General features: G+C 37.7%; 3 protein-coding genes across 6 annotated transcripts; all 3 read left to right on the top strand.

Annotated features, from left to right (window-relative positions):
- Positions 1 to 978: 978 nt before the first annotated feature.
- Positions 979 to 12,190, top strand: LOC18019401 (callose synthase 3). Of its 4 annotated transcripts, none has more exons than XM_024156064.1 (43): positions 979 to 1,125; positions 1,222 to 1,461; positions 1,572 to 1,672; positions 1,810 to 1,934; positions 2,056 to 2,149; positions 2,257 to 2,367; positions 2,447 to 2,563; positions 2,701 to 2,793; positions 3,073 to 3,164; positions 3,328 to 3,454; positions 3,775 to 3,912; positions 4,002 to 4,078; positions 4,173 to 4,266; positions 4,479 to 4,607; positions 4,688 to 4,802; positions 4,881 to 5,215; positions 5,329 to 5,381; positions 5,477 to 5,537; positions 5,634 to 5,715; positions 5,805 to 5,854; positions 5,942 to 6,028; positions 6,135 to 6,275; positions 6,354 to 6,448; positions 6,538 to 6,622; positions 6,683 to 6,843; positions 6,976 to 7,099; positions 7,197 to 7,300; positions 7,371 to 7,503; positions 7,591 to 7,742; positions 7,988 to 8,097; positions 8,176 to 8,301; positions 8,387 to 8,455; positions 8,553 to 8,742; positions 8,816 to 8,963; positions 9,311 to 9,430; positions 9,517 to 9,635; positions 9,736 to 9,819; positions 9,915 to 10,027; positions 10,121 to 10,350; positions 10,431 to 11,228; positions 11,318 to 11,368; positions 11,457 to 11,642; positions 11,743 to 12,162. In XM_024156064.1, the coding sequence occupies exons 2-43, from the start codon at positions 1,266 to 1,268 to the stop codon at positions 11,989 to 11,991; spliced, it is 5,865 nt and encodes a 1,954-aa protein (XP_024011832.1). In that variant the 5' UTR covers positions 979 to 1,125; positions 1,222 to 1,265; the 3' UTR covers positions 11,992 to 12,162. The 4 variants fall into 4 exon arrangements, with proteins under 4 accessions (XP_024011832.1, XP_024011831.1, XP_006399785.1 ...); XM_024156063.1 differs by having other exon boundaries at positions 1,216 to 1,461; XM_006399722.2 differs by having other exon boundaries at positions 1,213 to 1,461.
- Positions 12,191 to 12,803: 613 nt separating this feature from the next.
- On the top strand, positions 12,804 to 13,414 carry LOC18019400 (CLAVATA3/ESR (CLE)-related protein 40). The gene is made up of 3 exons (XM_006399721.2): positions 12,804 to 12,903; positions 13,013 to 13,059; positions 13,286 to 13,414. The coding sequence occupies exons 1-3, from the start codon at positions 12,804 to 12,806 to the stop codon at positions 13,388 to 13,390; spliced, it is 252 nt and encodes an 83-aa protein (XP_006399784.1). The 3' UTR covers positions 13,391 to 13,414.
- Positions 13,415 to 14,633: 1,219 nt separating this feature from the next.
- Positions 14,634 to 17,610, top strand: LOC18019399 (CCR4-NOT transcription complex subunit 9). The gene is made up of 9 exons (XM_006399720.2): positions 14,634 to 14,831; positions 15,333 to 15,404; positions 15,567 to 15,656; positions 15,778 to 15,820; positions 16,127 to 16,233; positions 16,486 to 16,581; positions 16,799 to 16,989; positions 17,074 to 17,143; positions 17,334 to 17,610. The coding sequence occupies exons 1-9, from the start codon at positions 14,676 to 14,678 to the stop codon at positions 17,430 to 17,432; spliced, it is 924 nt and encodes a 307-aa protein (XP_006399783.1). The 5' UTR covers positions 14,634 to 14,675; the 3' UTR covers positions 17,433 to 17,610.
- Positions 17,611 to 17,625: the final 15 nt, after the last annotated feature.

Raw genomic sequence — 17,625 nt, 5'->3', positions numbered from 1 at the left:
GAGACTAACTATAACGAGTCACATACTATAACGCATTTTTAAGTTAATTTCCGGAAATTATTGTTAGCTGCGGAGTTTCTATAACTTGTGAATGTGATTATTGTAAGCTGCGGAGTTTCGATAACTTGTGAATGTGGAAAAAGTATGATGTATGCAACGTAAGTGTTTCTAAAAGAGTATGATTAAGATTGATATGTTCCTTTAAATATTCACCGATTACATGGATCTAAAATATATTTCTTTCTTTATGCGTTTATTCGAGTTTATAAAAAAAAAAAATTGTTTTCTCATTCGAATGGAATGGCTAATGGCTCTTATCTGGTTTGAGTTTGAGGCATTGGTCCTCAAGGCAATTGAACCACAAAAATATAACAATATATAACAAAAAGCAGTATATAAATAATTCCATCAGAGTTCATAACCGTAACATTGTCCCCAAAATGATTGCTCACGTAACATTTTAGACATTTCGAATAGAAATATTATTTTTAGTTAAATTTTTATTAAGACTGCGACAAATCCTCAGATCTTGTTATTATCTAAAGAAAATCCTCAAATGTTGTTAAGAAAAACGAAAGAAACGGTAAAAATATTGTTGAAAAGAAACGGTAAATTATTTTTCAAAAGTATTGACGAGTCGTATGAGGTCAAAGAAGCCATTCAAGTTTTTGGAAACGGCTTACTTTTTTTTTATCGGAATCTCGACTTTTTTGAAATTCCAATTGCCCTTACAAAAACACCCTCTCTTTTCAGAAGTATTACGTTCTTTGTCTTGTCTCAATGAAAAATTGGAGGGACCTTGCTCCAAGACAAATCCGAAAATACCCCAGGATCGAGTGTTCAAACTTGTGGTATTACTGTAATTTAATCAAAGATAGAGCCTCTTTGCTGACACGAACTCCGAAAGTGTACCTTTTATATATATTTTTTAATTTGTTTTCCATTAAAGCTGTGCTAAAAAAGGAAGAAAAACACAAAAAACATTCATTCAGCCCCCACAGGATTTATCTCTCTCTTTCTCCCACTTCGCGTACTTAGCAGCTAAGTAGCTGAAAGTTGAGCTGCTTCTCTTTCTTCCTTTGCTCCTCCATTGTTAGGGTTTCGGGATCTCTCTATCTCTCTCTGGTATGTTCATTCCAATGTCCCATCCCTGCTCATTGTTAATATCACCTTGTTTACCTCTGTCCTCTAATGAGTTGTTTTTGTTTCAAGGAGGCTTAGGAACCTTTTAATACAGCTTATCCTGGAGGTTTAGATTAGGAGTAATGTCTGCTTCAAGAGGAGGTCCTGATCAAGGACCATCCCAGCCTCAGCAGCGCCGGATCATACGGACTCAGACTGCTGGTAATCTCGGAGAATCATTCGATAGTGAAGTTGTCCCGTCGTCGCTTGTTGAGATTGCCCCTATTCTCCGTGTTGCTAATGAGGTTGAATCTAGCAACCCAAGGGTTGCGTATCTCTGTAAGCACTCTCCCATTTCTTTTATTTTTGGCTTGTGATTTGCTTCTACTGCTTCTTTTGTTGTTAATCTGCTTTCTGGGGATTTTTGTTGTTCTTGCTCTCTCCCTTAGGTCGGTTTTATGCATTCGAGAAAGCTCACAGGCTGGATCCCACCTCCAGTGGAAGAGGTGTTCGGCAGTTTAAGACTGCGCTTCTTCAGCGTCTTGAAAGAGTGAGCATTTCTTAATCACCCTGCTTAGCTCGTGCATGTGGCAGATTTGGGAAGCTACTGATATTTTTAGGAAGAACTCTTGGTTTTAGTACTTCTCGTTTAACAAATGTTCACTACCGTTTCTTGAATTTTTGCAGGAACATGATCCAACACTGATGGGCAGGGTTAAGAAAAGTGATGCCCGTGAAATGCAAAGCTTTTACCAACATTACTATAAGAAGTATATCCAAGCTTTGCAGAATGCCGCTGATAAGGCTGACCGGTTCGTCTAAACCTTCTTTAAAATTTCTTTGTTTTAACTGTTTAGATGCCAGTTAGTGTTCTCTCAGTGTTTGAAAGCACCAAATTCATTAGCTGATGCGTTACTTGCTGTTCATTTCCAGTGCTCAGCTGACAAAGGCATACCAAACTGCCAATGTTTTGTTTGAGGTTCTGAAGGCTGTTAATCTGACACAGTCTATTGAGGTTGACCGGGAGGTAAGGCATTGTGACTTTTTAGTCATGTCTCTATTTAGTATATTTCCTTATTTATCTTTTTTTTTCCATCTCTTGTGAAACGTTACAATGAAGTTTGTTGTTCCCAGATTTTGGAAGCTCAAGATAAGGTTGCAGAAAAGACACAGTTGTATGTCCCCTATAATATCCTACCTCTCGATCCTGATAGTGCAAATCAAGCCATTATGAGATATCCTGAGGTTAGTCCTCTTTTTCCACTGTGGGCACTGTTATATATCAGTAACATGTTATCAGCGGTTAATGTGATCCTTACTGCAGATCCAAGCTGCCGTTCTTGCTCTTCGCAACACTAGAGGGCTTCCTTGGCCAGAAGGTCACAAGAAAAAGAAAGATGAAGACATGCTTGATTGGCTTCAAGAAATGTTTGGATTTCAGGTAATTTTGCTAGTTCGGAGAAATTCCCAATAAATTCGTAAATGGTGTGTCATAAAGACAATGCGACTAAATTTTGGAGCTCTTGATCATATTACCTGCTAACATGCATATTGTATGCGTATGTTATGGTTCTGCAGAAAGACAATGTGGCTAATCAAAGGGAGCACCTGATCTTATTACTTGCTAATGTGCATATAAGACAGTTTCCCAAGCCTGATCAGCAGCCAAAGGTTTGTACCTTAATTCTGGCATTTGTTGAAAGACCCCTTTTATATAAATGTGGTGTGTCTATTGACGAAAACTTCCGTTTTATCCTTTAGTTGGTCATTTTTCACAGTTTCTTTTTGTCTTATTTCACTTTGATTTTTTTCCAGCCGAGGAGTTTTCTTTGCAATGTGTTTTTTTTTTTTTCCCCCATGGAAGTTACATATCTTTTGATAATATCTAGTACATGTACTTTCAAGTCCTTTGGTTTGTTCTCATTATGGCAACCCATTGTCCTCCCACAGTTAGATGATCAAGCGCTGACAGAAGTGATGAAGAAGCTCTTCAAGAACTATAAGAAATGGTGCAAATACCTTGGTCGAAAGAGTAGTCTATGGTAAGGGAATCTTAGACACGTCACCTATACTTGATTCTATTTAGTTTTTGTGTAGTCTCCATGAGCGGGGAATCAATTTTTTTGTTTGTGGCTAAATGTTTATGCAAACTCTGGTGTCGAGAATCTTTAAACAAACCTGTTATAACGTGTTATCTGCTTGTAGGTTGCCAACTATACAGCAGGAAATGCAACAGCGCAAACTATTGTATATGGCTTTGTATCTTCTGATCTGGGGTGAAGCAGCGAACTTGAGATTCATGCCAGAGTGTCTCTGCTACATTTATCATCATGTATGTTTCAGCTTGCACAGTCTTCTGTAGTTTATGCGTGATTCTTGTCTTTTTGTACTCGTCCGTGAGTGATAATATGCTTTACTGTCATTTTTTAATCTTTGGATGTGTTGTCTTTGCTCGTTTATTTTTCCGTACTCATTGATGTATTTCTCATGATAAAGTGCCAACTGATGTGTGTTTCATTAGAAATTAGAATTTTGTTACAATACAGCGATTGCCGATGAGTATTGCTTTTAAATATACACTGAATATGTGCTGAATTATACGTTCCTGAATGTGGTGTTTCTTACCTCCTGCCCCATCTCATGGTTTTGCAGATGGCATTTGAACTCTATGGTATGCTGGCTGGGAATGTTAGTCCCATGACTGGGGAAAATGTGAAGCCAGCTTATGGAGGCGAGGAAGACGCATTCTTGAGGAAAGTTGTGACTCCTATTTATGAAGTGATTGGCATGGTATGGCTTAAATTATGAGTTTTTCCTTCTGCTTTCAGCATTTTTCTTGCTTGTTAATATCGTTACTTACGTAATCGTACCATTCGCAGGAGGCTCAAAGGAGCAAGAAAGGGAAGTCCAAGCACTCTCAGTGGAGGAACTATGATGATTTGAATGAATACTTTTGGTGATATATCTATCTACCCGCTTTCACACAATCGTAACAGTCTGAATAAGTGGTTTTTAATGATTAGTTTTACATATGGTTTTCTATATTGCAGGTCAGTTGATTGTTTCCGATTAGGCTGGCCTATGAGAGCTGATGCTGATTTCTTTTATCCACCTGTTGCTGAGCTCAATACAGAAAAAGAAGGGGTACACTATGACTACACCTCTTCTCTGTTCTTTTCTACACTTGTTTTTTTTTTTGTCTTTTTGGACTTTGCTACACAGTTCTAGTTTTCAGTTAGTGTAAATTTTGATTCTAGGAACTCTTATCTCTTGCTGCTGAATTTTTCTATCAGATAATTACTACCACTTATTACGTCTTTTTTTTTTTCTCTTCTTTTTGTTACTCTATATCACAGGATAACAGCAAGCCTGCTGTTGCAAGGGATAGATGGGTCGGGAAAGTTAATTTTGTTGAGATTCGTTCCTTCTGGCATGTCTTCAGAAGTTTCGATCGAATGTGGAGCTTCTATATTCTGTGCCTTCAGGTATTACTTTCTCCTAATTGTCATTGCTCCTCTTTATGCGTATTCCCACAAGATTTGACGCTGATGATAAAATTTGGAAGGCCATGATTATTATGGCTTGGGATGGTGGAGAACCAAGTTCAGTCTTTGGAGCTGATGTTTTCAAGAAAGTTCTGAGTGTGTTTATCACAGCTGCAATAATGAAGCTTGGACAAGGTCGGTCATGTCGTTTTTCAATACTTTCATAAGTTTACTTGAGTGACGAAACCTCATCTACGAAAACTGTCTGTGCAGCTTCTCTTGATGTGATCCTTAATTTCAAAGCTCATCGAAGCATGTCACTACATGTTAAACTAAGATACATCCTGAAGGTGCTCTCTGCTGCAGCATGGGTTATAATTCTGCCTGTTACTTATGCCTACAGCTGGAAAGACCCTCCAGCATTTGCCAGAACTATCAAGAGTTGGTTTGGGAGTGCCATGCATTCACCTTCACTATTTATAATAGCTGTCGTTTTCTATTTGTCCCCTAATATGCTCGCGGGCGTACTGTTTCTTTTCCCTCTGCTACGTCGGTTTCTTGAGAGGTCCAACTACAGAATTGTAATGCTAATGATGTGGTGGTCTCAGGTATTCCTCTATTCACTCACTTTATTCATAAGTGATGGAAAGTAATCATCAGCTCGTAATGTGTATTATTGCTGATGTGACCATAAATAACCGAATTTTATTCCACCTTGTAGCCCAGACTCTATGTTGGCAGAGGAATGCATGAGAGCGCATTTTCCCTCTTGAAGTAGGATTTCTAATTTTAACACATACATCATTGGCTTTTATTTACTGGTGTAAGCCTGGATCCTCAGTTATGTCTTTCTACCTTTTCTTTCGTAGATATACCATGTTCTGGGTGTCGCTTATTGCAACAAAGCTAGCATTCAGTTACTACATTGAGGTACGTGTTCATTATATCTAGTTTGGTAACCATTAACTGCATGCTGGAGAAGAGTACCACAATTGTTGGATTCTGATAAACTTGCTTCGCTCACAGATCAAGCCTTTAGTTGCTCCAACACAAGCCATTATGAAGGCCCGTGTGACTAATTTTCAGTGGCATGAATTCTTTCCTCGTGGTAATGCACTTTTCACACACACTACATGATTATTGGAATGAAGATATACACTATTTCTTCCTCACACCATCTTTATTTTATCTGTCCAGCCAAAAACAATATTGGTGTCGTTATCGCGCTCTGGGCACCTATTATTCTGGTAAGCATGGTGATGTTTAACTTGTCTCCACGTCTTCCCCTGCTTTGTGGTGTTGCTAATTTTGATTTTGGGTCCATCCCACTGTAGGTATACTTTATGGATAGTCAGATTTGGTATGCCATATTTTCCACATTATTTGGAGGTATATACGGTGCATTCCGCCGCCTTGGAGAGGTATACTCTTTTAAGATAATCCAAGTTATATGAAATTTTGACCTTGAGAATTCCCTTTTAATTGTCAGTGATGATCCTTAAATCCTTACTTTTTCAACTGTTACAGATTCGTACACTGGGAATGCTTAGATCACGATTTGAATCACTGCCTGGCGCTTTTAATGACCGCTTAATTCCGGATGGAAAGAATCAGGAAAGGAAGAAGGGATTAAGGGCAACTTTGTCTCATAACTTTACAGAGGATAAGGTTAGTTGAACCGAGTGAACTGCTATTTACTTCGTGTGTACTGAATATTTAATCGTGTGTACTGAATATTTACTTCAGGTACCTGTTAACAAAGAGAAAGAGGCTGCAAGATTTGCACAGCTGTGGAACACAATAATCAGTAGTTTTAGAGAGGAAGATCTTATAAGTGATAGGTAAATTTTGTATGCCACTTACCAAGCTGAGAGAAACTATGTAAAACTCAAGATTTTGAACTATCGTCTTACATTTTGGACTTTCTTAGGGAGATGGATCTATTGCTTGTTCCGTATTGGGCTGACCGTGATTTGGATCTCATACAGTGGCCTCCGTTCTTACTGGCTAGCAAGGTTTGTTCTCACATAAACACTAATCTTTAGGATAATCTAATTTATTATATTTTGCCGTAGATTCCAATAGCATTGGATATGGCAAAAGACAGTAATGGGAAGGACAGAGAGCTCAAGAAGAGAATTGAGAGTGACTCTTATATGAAATGTGCTGTCCGTGAGTGCTATGCTTCATTCAAGAATATCATAAAATTTTTGGTTCAGGGAAACCGTGAAAAAGAGTAAGTTGGGTTAAAGTTGTTGGAACCATAGCGTTGGAGTACTTGCTTTTGTTTCATACGTATGTGCTTTTGATTTTGATAATAGCAACTTATCACACTGTATTATAACCAACTTATATCTCTTTGTCTCAGAGTGATAGAGATTATATTTTCCGAGGTCGACAAACATATAGAAGCAGGTCATTTAATTCAAGAGTGCAAGATGAGTGCTCTTCCTAGCCTCTATGACCACTTTGTCAAGCTGATCAAATATTTGGTAATGTTCTCCTTGTGGTACTGTTTCTTCTTTAGTTCTTTTTTTTTTCATTTATTTGACTCTTGATCCAATATCTTTGTTTTCTTATCTCATGTAGCTAGACAATAAGGTGGAAGATAGAGATCACGTTGTAATTCTCTTCCAAGACATGCTGGAAGTTGTAACAAGAGACATTATGATGGAGGATTACAACATATCGAGGTTGGCAAGTTTCTTGTGCAATATATTGTCATATGAATATCAAATTCTTATGTATCAGTTGTCTCTGTAGCTTGGTAGATTCGAGTCATGGTGGCACTTGGCATGGGGGAATGATCCCGCTCGAACAACAGTATCAGCTGTTTGCATCTTCAGGTGCCATTAGATTTCCTATTGAACCAGTTACAGAAGCTTGGAAAGAGAAGGTTGTGTCAGCTTGGGTTATTTATTAGTTATATTCCTTCAGTCTTCATTATCATTTCTGCTCAACATTTTAATGCCTGTACGTACAGATCAAACGGCTGTATCTTTTGCTGACTACTAAAGAGTCTGCCATGGATGTCCCCTCTAACTTAGAAGCAAGAAGGCGGATCTCTTTCTTCTCAAATTCATTGTTCATGGACATGCCTACGGCACCTAAAGTTCGCAACATGCTATCATTTTCGTAAGCCTTTTCTGGTCATTTTTATATATGAATCCATCACCTCGGAATTTGCATGCTCACATATTGTTGGAGGAGTTGATAGTGGGAAGTTGATAGTTTCCTCAAGTTTATTCACGTAAAATCTTAGATATGAAACTGTTGTATCATGATGTCTATTGCTATTGGTTCATAATTCTAATGAAGTACACTGTAGTTTTTCGTAACTAAACTGGCTGGGCTTTTTCTCTTTGTTATGCGTATTGTAGTGTATTGACTCCATATTACACTGAAGAGGTCCTCTTCTCCTTGCGTGACCTGGAAACACCAAATGAAGATGGTGTTTCGATCCTCTTTTACCTACAAAAGATTTTTCCAGGTTAATTTTGTTTATAGTCTGTTATGGTTGTAGCCTAAATTCTTGAACCACGTCTTGAACCTGACCTTTTATCTCTAGATGAATGGAACAATTTTCTTGAGCGGGTGAAGTGCGTAAGTGAAGAGGAACTTAAAGACTTTGATGAATTAGAGGAGGAACTTCGTTTATGGGCTTCATACAGGGGGCAAACTCTGACTAGAACTGGTATGCTGTTTTTGTCATTTTCTATCTGGCGAAAGATTAAATGGACAGATGGATATTTGTTGTTAATCTTTTAATATTTTTGCAGTAAGAGGAATGATGTACTATCGAAAAGCATTGGAGCTTCAGGCATTCCTTGACATGGCCATGCACGAAGGTATTCTTCTCTAATTTATATTATACGAAATAGGGGCATTGATTAATGCCCACAACTTGTTGTTAATGCTGACTCATTCTAAACTTTGCTTCTCCAGATTTGATGGAAGGTTACAAGGCTGTAGAACTGAATTCAGAGAACAATTCAAGAGGCGAAAGATCACTCTGGGCACAGTGCCAGGCTGTTGCCGACATGAAGTTTACATATGTTGTATCATGTCAACAATATGGTATCCATAAACGATCCGGTGATCCTCGTGCACAGGATATATTAAGGCTTATGACAAGGTGTGCAGAATCATCCTATTTTGTTGTCTTTTTTAACTTGTTTGAAACTTATGGCTTTACTTACAATTGGCAGATACCCTTCGCTCCGTGTTGCATATATTGATGAGGTCGAAGAACCAGTGAAAGACAAGTCAAAGAAAGGGAACCAGAAAGTGTATTATTCTGTGTTGGTAAAGGTGCCTAAATCAACTGAATCCAGCCTAGCGCAAAATCTGGACCAGGTGATGCAAAGTAGTCAATAAACATTTGTCTCAAGTTCTAGAATGTGCAGTTTATTATATTGTTGAATTTATTCTTGCACCTGTAAGGTAAACTCGCCCAGAAGGTGTTGTTAGTGCTGTTTTTTTTTACTGATTTTTTCTTAGAGTAAGTGCCGAACATGGAGTCATACAAGGATTAGTTAAATGGCAACCTAATGTTATACACCTGCGTTAAGTCATACATATTTTTGCCTCTAGGAAACATACTTCTTTTCGCCAAATTTTCCTGTTATACATGCTATCTTGTGTTAGAATACCTTCTTGTTTTGACTTGATTCTTACATGTATCAAATTTCTCTGCCTTCTAGGTTATCTACAGAATTAAGCTTCCTGGACCTGCTATTCTTGGAGAGGGAAAGCCAGAAAACCAAAATCATGCTATCATTTTTTCTCGTGGAGAGGGTTTACAGACAATCGATATGAATCAGGCATGAACTTGTTATTTTCGCTCAACCTTCTAGTTATCTCAATGCTTGAAGCTGATATTAAGTTTCCCATGATGCACTTTTTTCAGGATAATTACATGGAGGAAGCCTTAAAGATGAGAAATTTGCTTCAAGAATTTCTTACAAAGCATGATGGTGTGAGGCATCCGTCCATTCTTGGGCTCAGGGAACATATATTTACTGGATCGTGAGTATTTCAGCATTTCCATTTATTTTACGGATTTGTTTCTATTTAGCCTAATGAAAATTGGATATCTCTAAGAACTATTGGTGTTAACACTTCGCAGCGTTTCCTCCCTTGCTTGGTTCATGTCAAATCAAGAGACTAGTTTTGTTACCATTGGTCAGAGATTACTGGCAAACCCTTTGAGGTAAGTATGTTTGCAGAGATCGACCGTAGTGATAATTGCACATGATTTTATTTGTTGTCATTCCCAAATCATATTGTTCTCTTGCTCCTATGTAGGGTTCGTTTCCACTATGGTCATCCAGATGTATTTGATAGACTGTTTCATCTAACAAGAGGTGGTGTTAGCAAAGCATCCAAGGTAATCAACCTCAGTGAAGACATATTTGCAGGTATATTCTACTCTTGCGGAGGAATATCTTTTTCTTTCATTGACTCTAAGTGATGTCCTCGCTTATGGATTGCTGGTGATGTGTATTGAGCAGGATTCAATTCTACACTTCGTGAAGGAAATGTTACTCATCATGAATACATACAAGTTGGTAAAGGAAGAGATGTTGGTTTAAATCAGATCTCTATGTTTGAGGCCAAGATTGCTAACGGCAATGGAGAGCAGACATTGAGTCGTGACATTTACAGGCTTGGACACCGTTTTGACTTTTTCCGTATGATGTCATGTTACTTCACCACTGTCGGCTTTTACTTCAGCACCCTGGTACTGTTTCGTTCTGTTTTGGTTAAACCAAGTATCACACGACCAGTTCGGATCTGATTGATTTTCTACTGTTTTCGCAGATTACCGTTCTCACTGTCTATATCTTCCTTTATGGACGTCTCTACCTTGTTTTGAGTGGGCTCGAACAAGGACTAAGTACACAGAAAGGCATCCGAGACAATACACCGTTGCAAATAGCTCTTGCTTCACAGTCTTTTGTTCAGATTGGTTTCCTGATGGCTTTACCTATGCTTATGGAAATTGGATTAGAGAGAGGTTTTAGGACTGCCTTGAGTGAATTCGTGCTGATGCAGCTTCAATTGGCGCCAGTGTTCTTTACGTTCTCTCTTGGGACGAAGACTCACTACTATGGAAGGACTTTACTTCATGGTGGTGCCAAGTACAGGTCGACAGGCAGAGGTTTTGTCGTCTTTCATGCCAAATTCGCTGATAACTACAGGCTCTATTCCCGGAGCCATTTTGTAAAGGGGCTTGAGATGATGCTGCTACTTGTTGTGTATCAAATATTTGGAAGTGCTTACAGAGGCGTACTTGCATATCTTCTGATCACCATATCTATGTGGTTCATGGTCGGGACTTGGCTTTTTGCTCCCTTCCTCTTCAATCCTTCTGGTTTTGAATGGCAGAAAATTGTTGATGATTGGACTGACTGGAACAAATGGATAAACAACATTGGTGGTATTGGTGTCCCGGCAGAGAAAAGTTGGGAATCGTGGTGGGAAGAAGAGCAAGAACATCTCCGATATTCCGGAAAGCGTGGCATAATCGTTGAGATTTTGTTATCCCTGCGGTTCTTTATCTATCAATACGGGCTTGTTTATCATCTCACGATTACGGAGAACACTAAAAACTTTCTGGTATGTAACAAAAACCTTTCAGGACTTCAGCTTTCTTCTCTATTAGGCTCTTATTGTCGCTTCATTCACTAAATCCCTTCTTAACTCAGGTTTACGGAGTATCGTGGCTGGTGATTTTCTTGATATTGTTTGTGATGAAGGTGCGTTTTACATGATACAATGATATATATCATTCTCTTGTTAATTACAGGGATATCCTCAATAATAATAAAATATCTTTTGTCTCAGACTGTTTCTGTTGGAAGGCGGAAATTCAGCGCTAGTTTCCAGCTGATGTTCCGGCTGATAAAGGGGCTAATATTCATGACATTCATCGCAATTATTGTGATATTGATCACTCTTGCTCACATGACGATACAAGACATAATTGTATGCATCCTTGCATTTATGCCTACAGGCTGGGGCATGCTCTTGGTAAGTAAAAAACAAAAAGCAAACTTTCTAGTTGGAAATGAAATGTTGTGTGTGGATAAAAAAACAAGGCAACAATCTGGTGTGTGTTTTGTGTTTACAGATTGCGCAAGCGTGTAAGCCTCTGGTACATAGACTAGGATTCTGGGGATCAGTGAGGACACTAGCTCGTGGGTACGAGATAGTTATGGGACTGTTGCTGTTCACGCCGGTGGCTTTCTTGGCTTGGTTTCCATTTGTGTCGGAGTTCCAAACACGTATGCTCTTCAATCAAGCTTTCAGTAGAGGTCTTCAGATCTCTCGTATCCTTGGAGGACATAGGAAGGATCGCTCTTCAAGAAACAAGGAGTGAATCATCACTTCTCCTCCTCCCACTTCACTGTCATGCAGGGATGTCTAATTTATCATTTTGTTCCTCTAGTCTTGTCGTGTGTAGAAGTAGCGAATCTTGTGGATTGAGTAGTGTTAAATTATATCGCCTAGGTTTTTTTTAAAAAAAAAAAACACTAGTACGTAATCTACTATTATCAATCAATTTTACTTCTATAAAATGTTTGGATCATAAGAATGTTTTAGGAGCTTACTAACTAGACCACTCTTGGCACTTCACTTCTTACAGAGATAATCAAAAACTCCCAGTCCATTTTTTTAAGACTGATAACTTTGGGTTGACATGACTTGTGTGATATTACCATGAAAAAACGAATTTGGAGATGGAAATGGAGGGTTCAGTAGATCGATATCGTTTTGGAGTTAAATTTGAACTGATATTTCGTCGCGCCTTTATTTATTTTATTTTTATTGATAGAAGCCCAACTATAGTTCGTAAATGGGCCGACTCGAAAGCTCATAAGTCGCATAAATTTCAACAAAAAAAAAGCTCTTTATTGGGCATAAACAAACAAGCAGCAACGTGGCGGCTATTAATAGCACCACGACATTTGTACGAGAATGATATTTGTCTGGCTCGTTCCAGCCTGTAAACGGTAATCTGTGTCCGTACAGATTAAACCCCATCCCTATAAGACTAAAATGACGGATTTGCCCATCCTCTCCACATCCGAGCTGTAAAACGAGGGTAAAACCGGAACTTTTTCCTTATTAGACGACAACTCTCGACGCATCTCGTCACTCGTCGTCTCTTTCACAGAGAGGTTTTTGAAAATGGCGGCGATGAGATACAAAGGAAGCGTTTTTATCACTATCATCTTCTTCTCCATCGTCTTTCTTACGTGCCCACTTGCTCACTCTTCTTCTACAAAATGTAAGTCGCTTTCAAGAATCTTTTCATCTTTTTTCCATACTTGGTTCTTAAATTAAATATGACTCCTCTTCTCTACTTCTTCGCTTATTTTTGTTTTTTTTTTTTCTAGCGTTCTTCTGGTTAGGAGAAACAGAAGCTATGAAAGCCATGAAAAAGGTAAGTATTTACTCAAAAATGAGATATCACTCTTCTTATACCAAAAAGATTAAGCGACTGTTTTGAAGGGGATGAACTCATGAACATGATTAGTTTTCCTATTTTTCACCCAAAAAGAATGAACTTTTTGTTTTCTAGCTTTGTATTTGATATTCGTTTGTATTTCAACTTCGGGTATGATATTCATTTGTATTTTCTGTAACTAAATCAACTTTTTGGGAAACAGGACAAGGAGATTGATGTTGGATCAGCTAATGAAGTTGAAGAAAGACAAGTTCCTACTGGATCCGACCCTCTCCATCATAACCATATTCCCTTTACTTCTCCATAGATTGATTCCATTAATTTCTTTTACATCTTCCGAGTCTTAATCACTTATTAGTTTGTAACACTTTTTACATTCCAGTTTTGGGTTTTGTACTTTTGTTTATGCAAATGTTAATTTTAATTTCAGGGTTACAAATTATTATCCTCGTAGTCGTAGCATTTCAATTGAATAACGTATGAAGCATTCTTGTCATCTTCTGATCAAATATTTGTGAGTGCTTAGAAAGATTTCAAAGTGCATTATCCAACTCATATATTTTTAAAAAATAATAATAACTTTAGATGATGTTATTACAATATTACTCATTCATCCTAATCTAACAAAATCTTCCTCCGGAGTATTTTATAATTTTATTTTATTTCTATGATCTTATATACACCGGAGTCTAATTAAATTTCAAGCCACACTATATAAGATGAAATACAATTTTGTTATAGATATCTTTTTGTAAATTTTAAATAGCTGGCCTTAAATCCTGGTCAAAACTTTAAATTACTGACCTTAAAGATTGGTCAATACTTATAAACCCTATTAAGTCATGCACAGTAAACAGATTTTACAAAATGTGTGTTTTTTGTTGTTAAGTACATCATAAATTTGTTTTTGTCATGAAATATAAAAAATTAGAACCATAATGAAAATAATTCCATCTTTCAAGATTTTTTAAAAATAATAATATTTTGTCCCCACTAATTTTGAAACTTAGATATGAAAGATCCAAAGATATAAATTTTGTTAATAAATGGAGGCAAACTAAAATGGAATTGTATCTAGTATACCATTGATTATTTTTGTTGGTAAAAAAACAAAGCTCGACTTACCAGAATCAAATAAACAATGTAAAAAAGTTAATATTAATCGGTTTAACAGTTTTGATGCGTTAAACACAAGTAAGATAATATATCGTTAAATTAGTTTGTTTTACCGCGAAAACAAATTTAGATATTCTCATTTTTCTGATATAAAGTAATGCCTTAGAAATTTACTATTTTCCCCTAATTAGCTATGTTAATCATATAAACTCCATGGTTAATTCTCTTGATAATACAGTACACTATATGCATCCCCATGACCCCCATCCTTTGACAAACAAAAATACATATGCGTCCCCTAACCGTAACGGCAAAAGAAAAAAGAAAAAAAAAACCAAAGAAACAAACAGACAAGCCGTAACGGAGCAAGTGAGGCACGTGGGGAACACGCCCCGGGCATATAAATAGTTGTCCCTTCACTCTAATTCACACTTAGTGATTGATTCCCTTTGCGGCGCGTGGAGACGGTGAAAGCTATGGCTAATCTTCCCCCTTCGCTATCTTTGAAATCTGTCACTTTCTCCGGACCTTCTTCTTCCTCCAACGATCGCAAGTTATCGCCGCCGGAGCAGCTGGTGCTCGACATCTGCAACCCCGAACTCAGGGAAAATGCTCTTCACGAGTTGTCCAAGGTGATTTCTCTCTAACGCAATTCGACTTGCTGGTTTCAATGACGAATTTTGATTGTTTTGGGATTTCGTTTCCTGCATTTTATTCAATGATCTTCGCTTCCTTAGTCTGGTGAATCAATCTAGGACATGCTGTCGGATTAGCGATTTTTCTTCTTCTTCATTGCGTCAAATTTTTAAGATAATTTTTAGGATAATCATTGGGAATCTAGACCTTGTCTGAACTCTGAAGAGCGGAGGAGATTGAATTTATTATTAAAAAAATCGACTTTGCATCCGATTGTGAACTTTATAATATTGAAAGATCAGCGTCTGAACAATTAAAGAGTTCAATGGTTTTGATGTTCTGATTTTCAATTTGATATGTACTGACCTCATTACTTTTGATTTTCATACATTAGGCGGAGGATACTTTGGTGTATACGTTCTTCTAACACAAATCTATGTCTATCATTGATTTAGCCTGTGTCCTGTGTTTTTGTTTCTCTTTTGTTTTTTTTTCAGAAGAGAGAAATCTTTCAAGATTTGGCTCCGCTTCTATGGCATTCTGTTGGTACCATTGCTGCTCTTCTACAGGTACTTCTCCATGTTTTCTGTTCTACTTTTGGCACCTGTTCTTTTATTCTTCAGGGGAAATGATTTATTGTTCTGCTGTATTTTTAACATTTGTAACTTTTTCGATTTGATGTACACCGAAATGGTTAAGATCTAGTCATTTTCTACCTTTCCTCTTTTCAGGAGATCATCTCGGTTTACCATGTCCTATCTCCTCCAACTATGACTCCTGCTCAATCCAACAGGGTCTGCAATGCCCTTGCGCTTCTTCAGGTGCATAAATTCTTGTTAACTTTCTCTTTGTTTTTTGAGAATAACGAAACGTTTATCTATGTATGCTCAATTTGGAAGACTCTTATTTTATATTAATTCGACCCTCCTTTATGACATCCAGTGTGTTGCTTCTCATCCTGAAACGAGAATGTTGTTCCTCAAAGGTACAATCCTATACCCACAAACAATTACAAGAATATCCTGGCTTATGAATATGTAGATTTGTTGTTTTGCTGGAAGCTTATGTTTCAAGTCGCCATTTCTTTCATGGTTCTTATCAAAATAATATTCGGTGTTCGCTCTGTGTGACTGAAGTAAAGGTTTAGTTTATATTAGCTGATGTCCCAACCTGTCTACCGAAACTGGTTTTAACAGTCGCCTTGTTGGTCTCTTTTTGATTGAACACATTTATTGGATGTGTGTGGTTATAATATGCTTGAAGCTTAAGGCAGTTGCTTTTCAAAATACAGCTCAGCTACCATTGTACCTTTATGCTTTCTTGAATACATCAAGCAAGTCAAGACCCTTTGAGTACCTGCGGCTGACTAGCTTGGGGGTTATTGGTGCACTTGTCAAGGTATGCCTTCGATCTTTTGAGTTTGTTTTTCTCCTATAGTTATGAAAACTACTTTATGTCAGGAAGGCAGGAACACTCCTTCCACTCGATTACCACTGTTTAGCTATTAAATACCACATTTTTCTGGTATATATAGCTTGTTGATTTGAGAAACAACTGTTTTACCGAGCTAGGACCTTTGAGCATTACTGTTACGACATTTTGTATTTTTTGTGATATTGGTGTTGCAACACTCTTCATTTTTTTTGGCAGGTTGATGATACAGAAGTGATCAGATTCCTTCTTAAAACTGAAATTGTCCCATTGTGCCTCCGGACAATGGAAAATGGCAGCGAGTTATCAAAGACTGTAAGTTTGTCTACTTACAGATGCTTATCTTTACATTCACATGCTTGAAACATGTATATCAAGTTTCCTATCAGTTATTGTAACCATTTGTATAGGTCTGAAATCGTTGCTTTACACAAATAACTCGTACAAGCATCGCTTCTGTAATTGATGTTTCTGATTGGTTTTGGGCATTGCACAGCTCATCTGATAAATTTGTTTGAGCTGGTTATGTCAGGTTGCTACCTTCATTGTTCAGAAGGTTTTGCTGGACGATGTTGGGCTTGAGTACATGTGCACCACAGCGGAGAGATTCTTTGCTCTGGGTCGAGTTTTGGGAAATATGGTGACTTCACTTGCAGAAGGACCTTCTCCTAGGCTGCTAAAGCACATCATACGCTGTTATCTCCGCTTGACAGATAACCCCAGGTCCAATAGTTATCTCTTTTACTTCATTGAAAACAAATTTATATACACCCGTGCTTACACGATACAGTTATTGGTAACATTCAGGGCCTGCGATGCACTCGGAAACTGCCTTCCAAGTCTTCTAAGGGATGCCACCTTCAGCAGCTGTCTCTATGTAAGTTTTCTTCTTTTTTCTTTTTTGTAAGTCTATGTAAGTTTTATGTCTCTTTGATAGCACATTATCCAAATATTACTGATATCGATACCAGATTATTTTCTATCAGATTTATTGTTATCTTGTCTCGATTCTTTTGGTAAAATTGGGTCTTGACTGTGTTATCTAATCTTTTTGCTTATTTTGACAGGATGATCCTCCTGCAAGGCAATGGCTGCAGCAACTGCTCCACAACGTTAGTGTTGGTGGTCGACCACCTCGAGGGTTCGAGCAGATGCTTCTGAACTAAATCGAATCCCTGAGATTATATTATGGGCAAAAACTATTATTCATTGGACAAAAAAGTTAGGCAGAATCAGATTTTACAGATGAGGAAAAGAAACTCATAACAACAGATTTTGAGTATGATATGGATATATGTATTCGGATTTCCAAACTGCCTTATGATGTTGCAATTAATAACTAAAATTCCATTAAAAAGA

Source organism: Eutrema salsugineum, unplaced genomic scaffold (genome assembly GCF_000478725.1).
Source record: "Eutrema salsugineum unplaced genomic scaffold, Eutsalg1_0 scaffold_2, whole genome shotgun sequence".
Classification (NCBI taxonomy): domain Eukaryota; kingdom Viridiplantae; phylum Streptophyta; class Magnoliopsida; order Brassicales; family Brassicaceae; genus Eutrema; species Eutrema salsugineum.
Note: the sequence above shows the minus strand (reverse complement) of the source record. Positions and strands in the feature narration are given on the sequence as shown.

What these genes read in the sequence shown, in the direction of transcription:
- LOC18019401 (XM_024156062.1), top strand. Translation starts at nt 1,266, where the DNA reads ATGTCTGCTTCAAGAGGAGGTCCTGATCAAGGACCATCCCAGCCTCAG. An exon ending in GCTTTTACTTCAGCACCCTG is followed by an intron (nt 10,351 to 10,430) that starts GTACTGTTTCGT and finishes CTGTTTTCGCAG; the next exon opens with ATTACCGTTCTCACTGTCTA. An exon ending in CAGGCTGGGGCATGCTCTTG is followed by an intron (nt 11,643 to 11,742) that starts GTAAGTAAAAAA and finishes TTGTGTTTACAG; the next exon opens with ATTGCGCAAGCGTGTAAGCC.
- LOC18019400 (XM_006399721.2), top strand. Translation starts at nt 12,804, where the DNA reads ATGGCGGCGATGAGATACAAAGGAAGCGTTTTTATCACTATCATCTTC. An exon ending in TCACTCTTCTTCTACAAAAT is followed by an intron (nt 12,904 to 13,012) that starts GTAAGTCGCTTT and finishes TTTTTTTTCTAG; the next exon opens with CGTTCTTCTGGTTAGGAGAA. An exon ending in CTATGAAAGCCATGAAAAAG is followed by an intron (nt 13,060 to 13,285) that starts GTAAGTATTTAC and finishes TTTGGGAAACAG; the next exon opens with GACAAGGAGATTGATGTTGG.
- LOC18019399 (XM_006399720.2), top strand. Translation starts at nt 14,676, where the DNA reads ATGGCTAATCTTCCCCCTTCGCTATCTTTGAAATCTGTCACTTTCTCC. An exon ending in CTCTTCACGAGTTGTCCAAG is followed by an intron (nt 14,832 to 15,332) that starts GTGATTTCTCTC and finishes TTTTTTTTTCAG; the next exon opens with AAGAGAGAAATCTTTCAAGA. An exon ending in CGCTTGACAGATAACCCCAG is followed by an intron (nt 16,990 to 17,073) that starts GTCCAATAGTTA and finishes GGTAACATTCAG; the next exon opens with GGCCTGCGATGCACTCGGAA.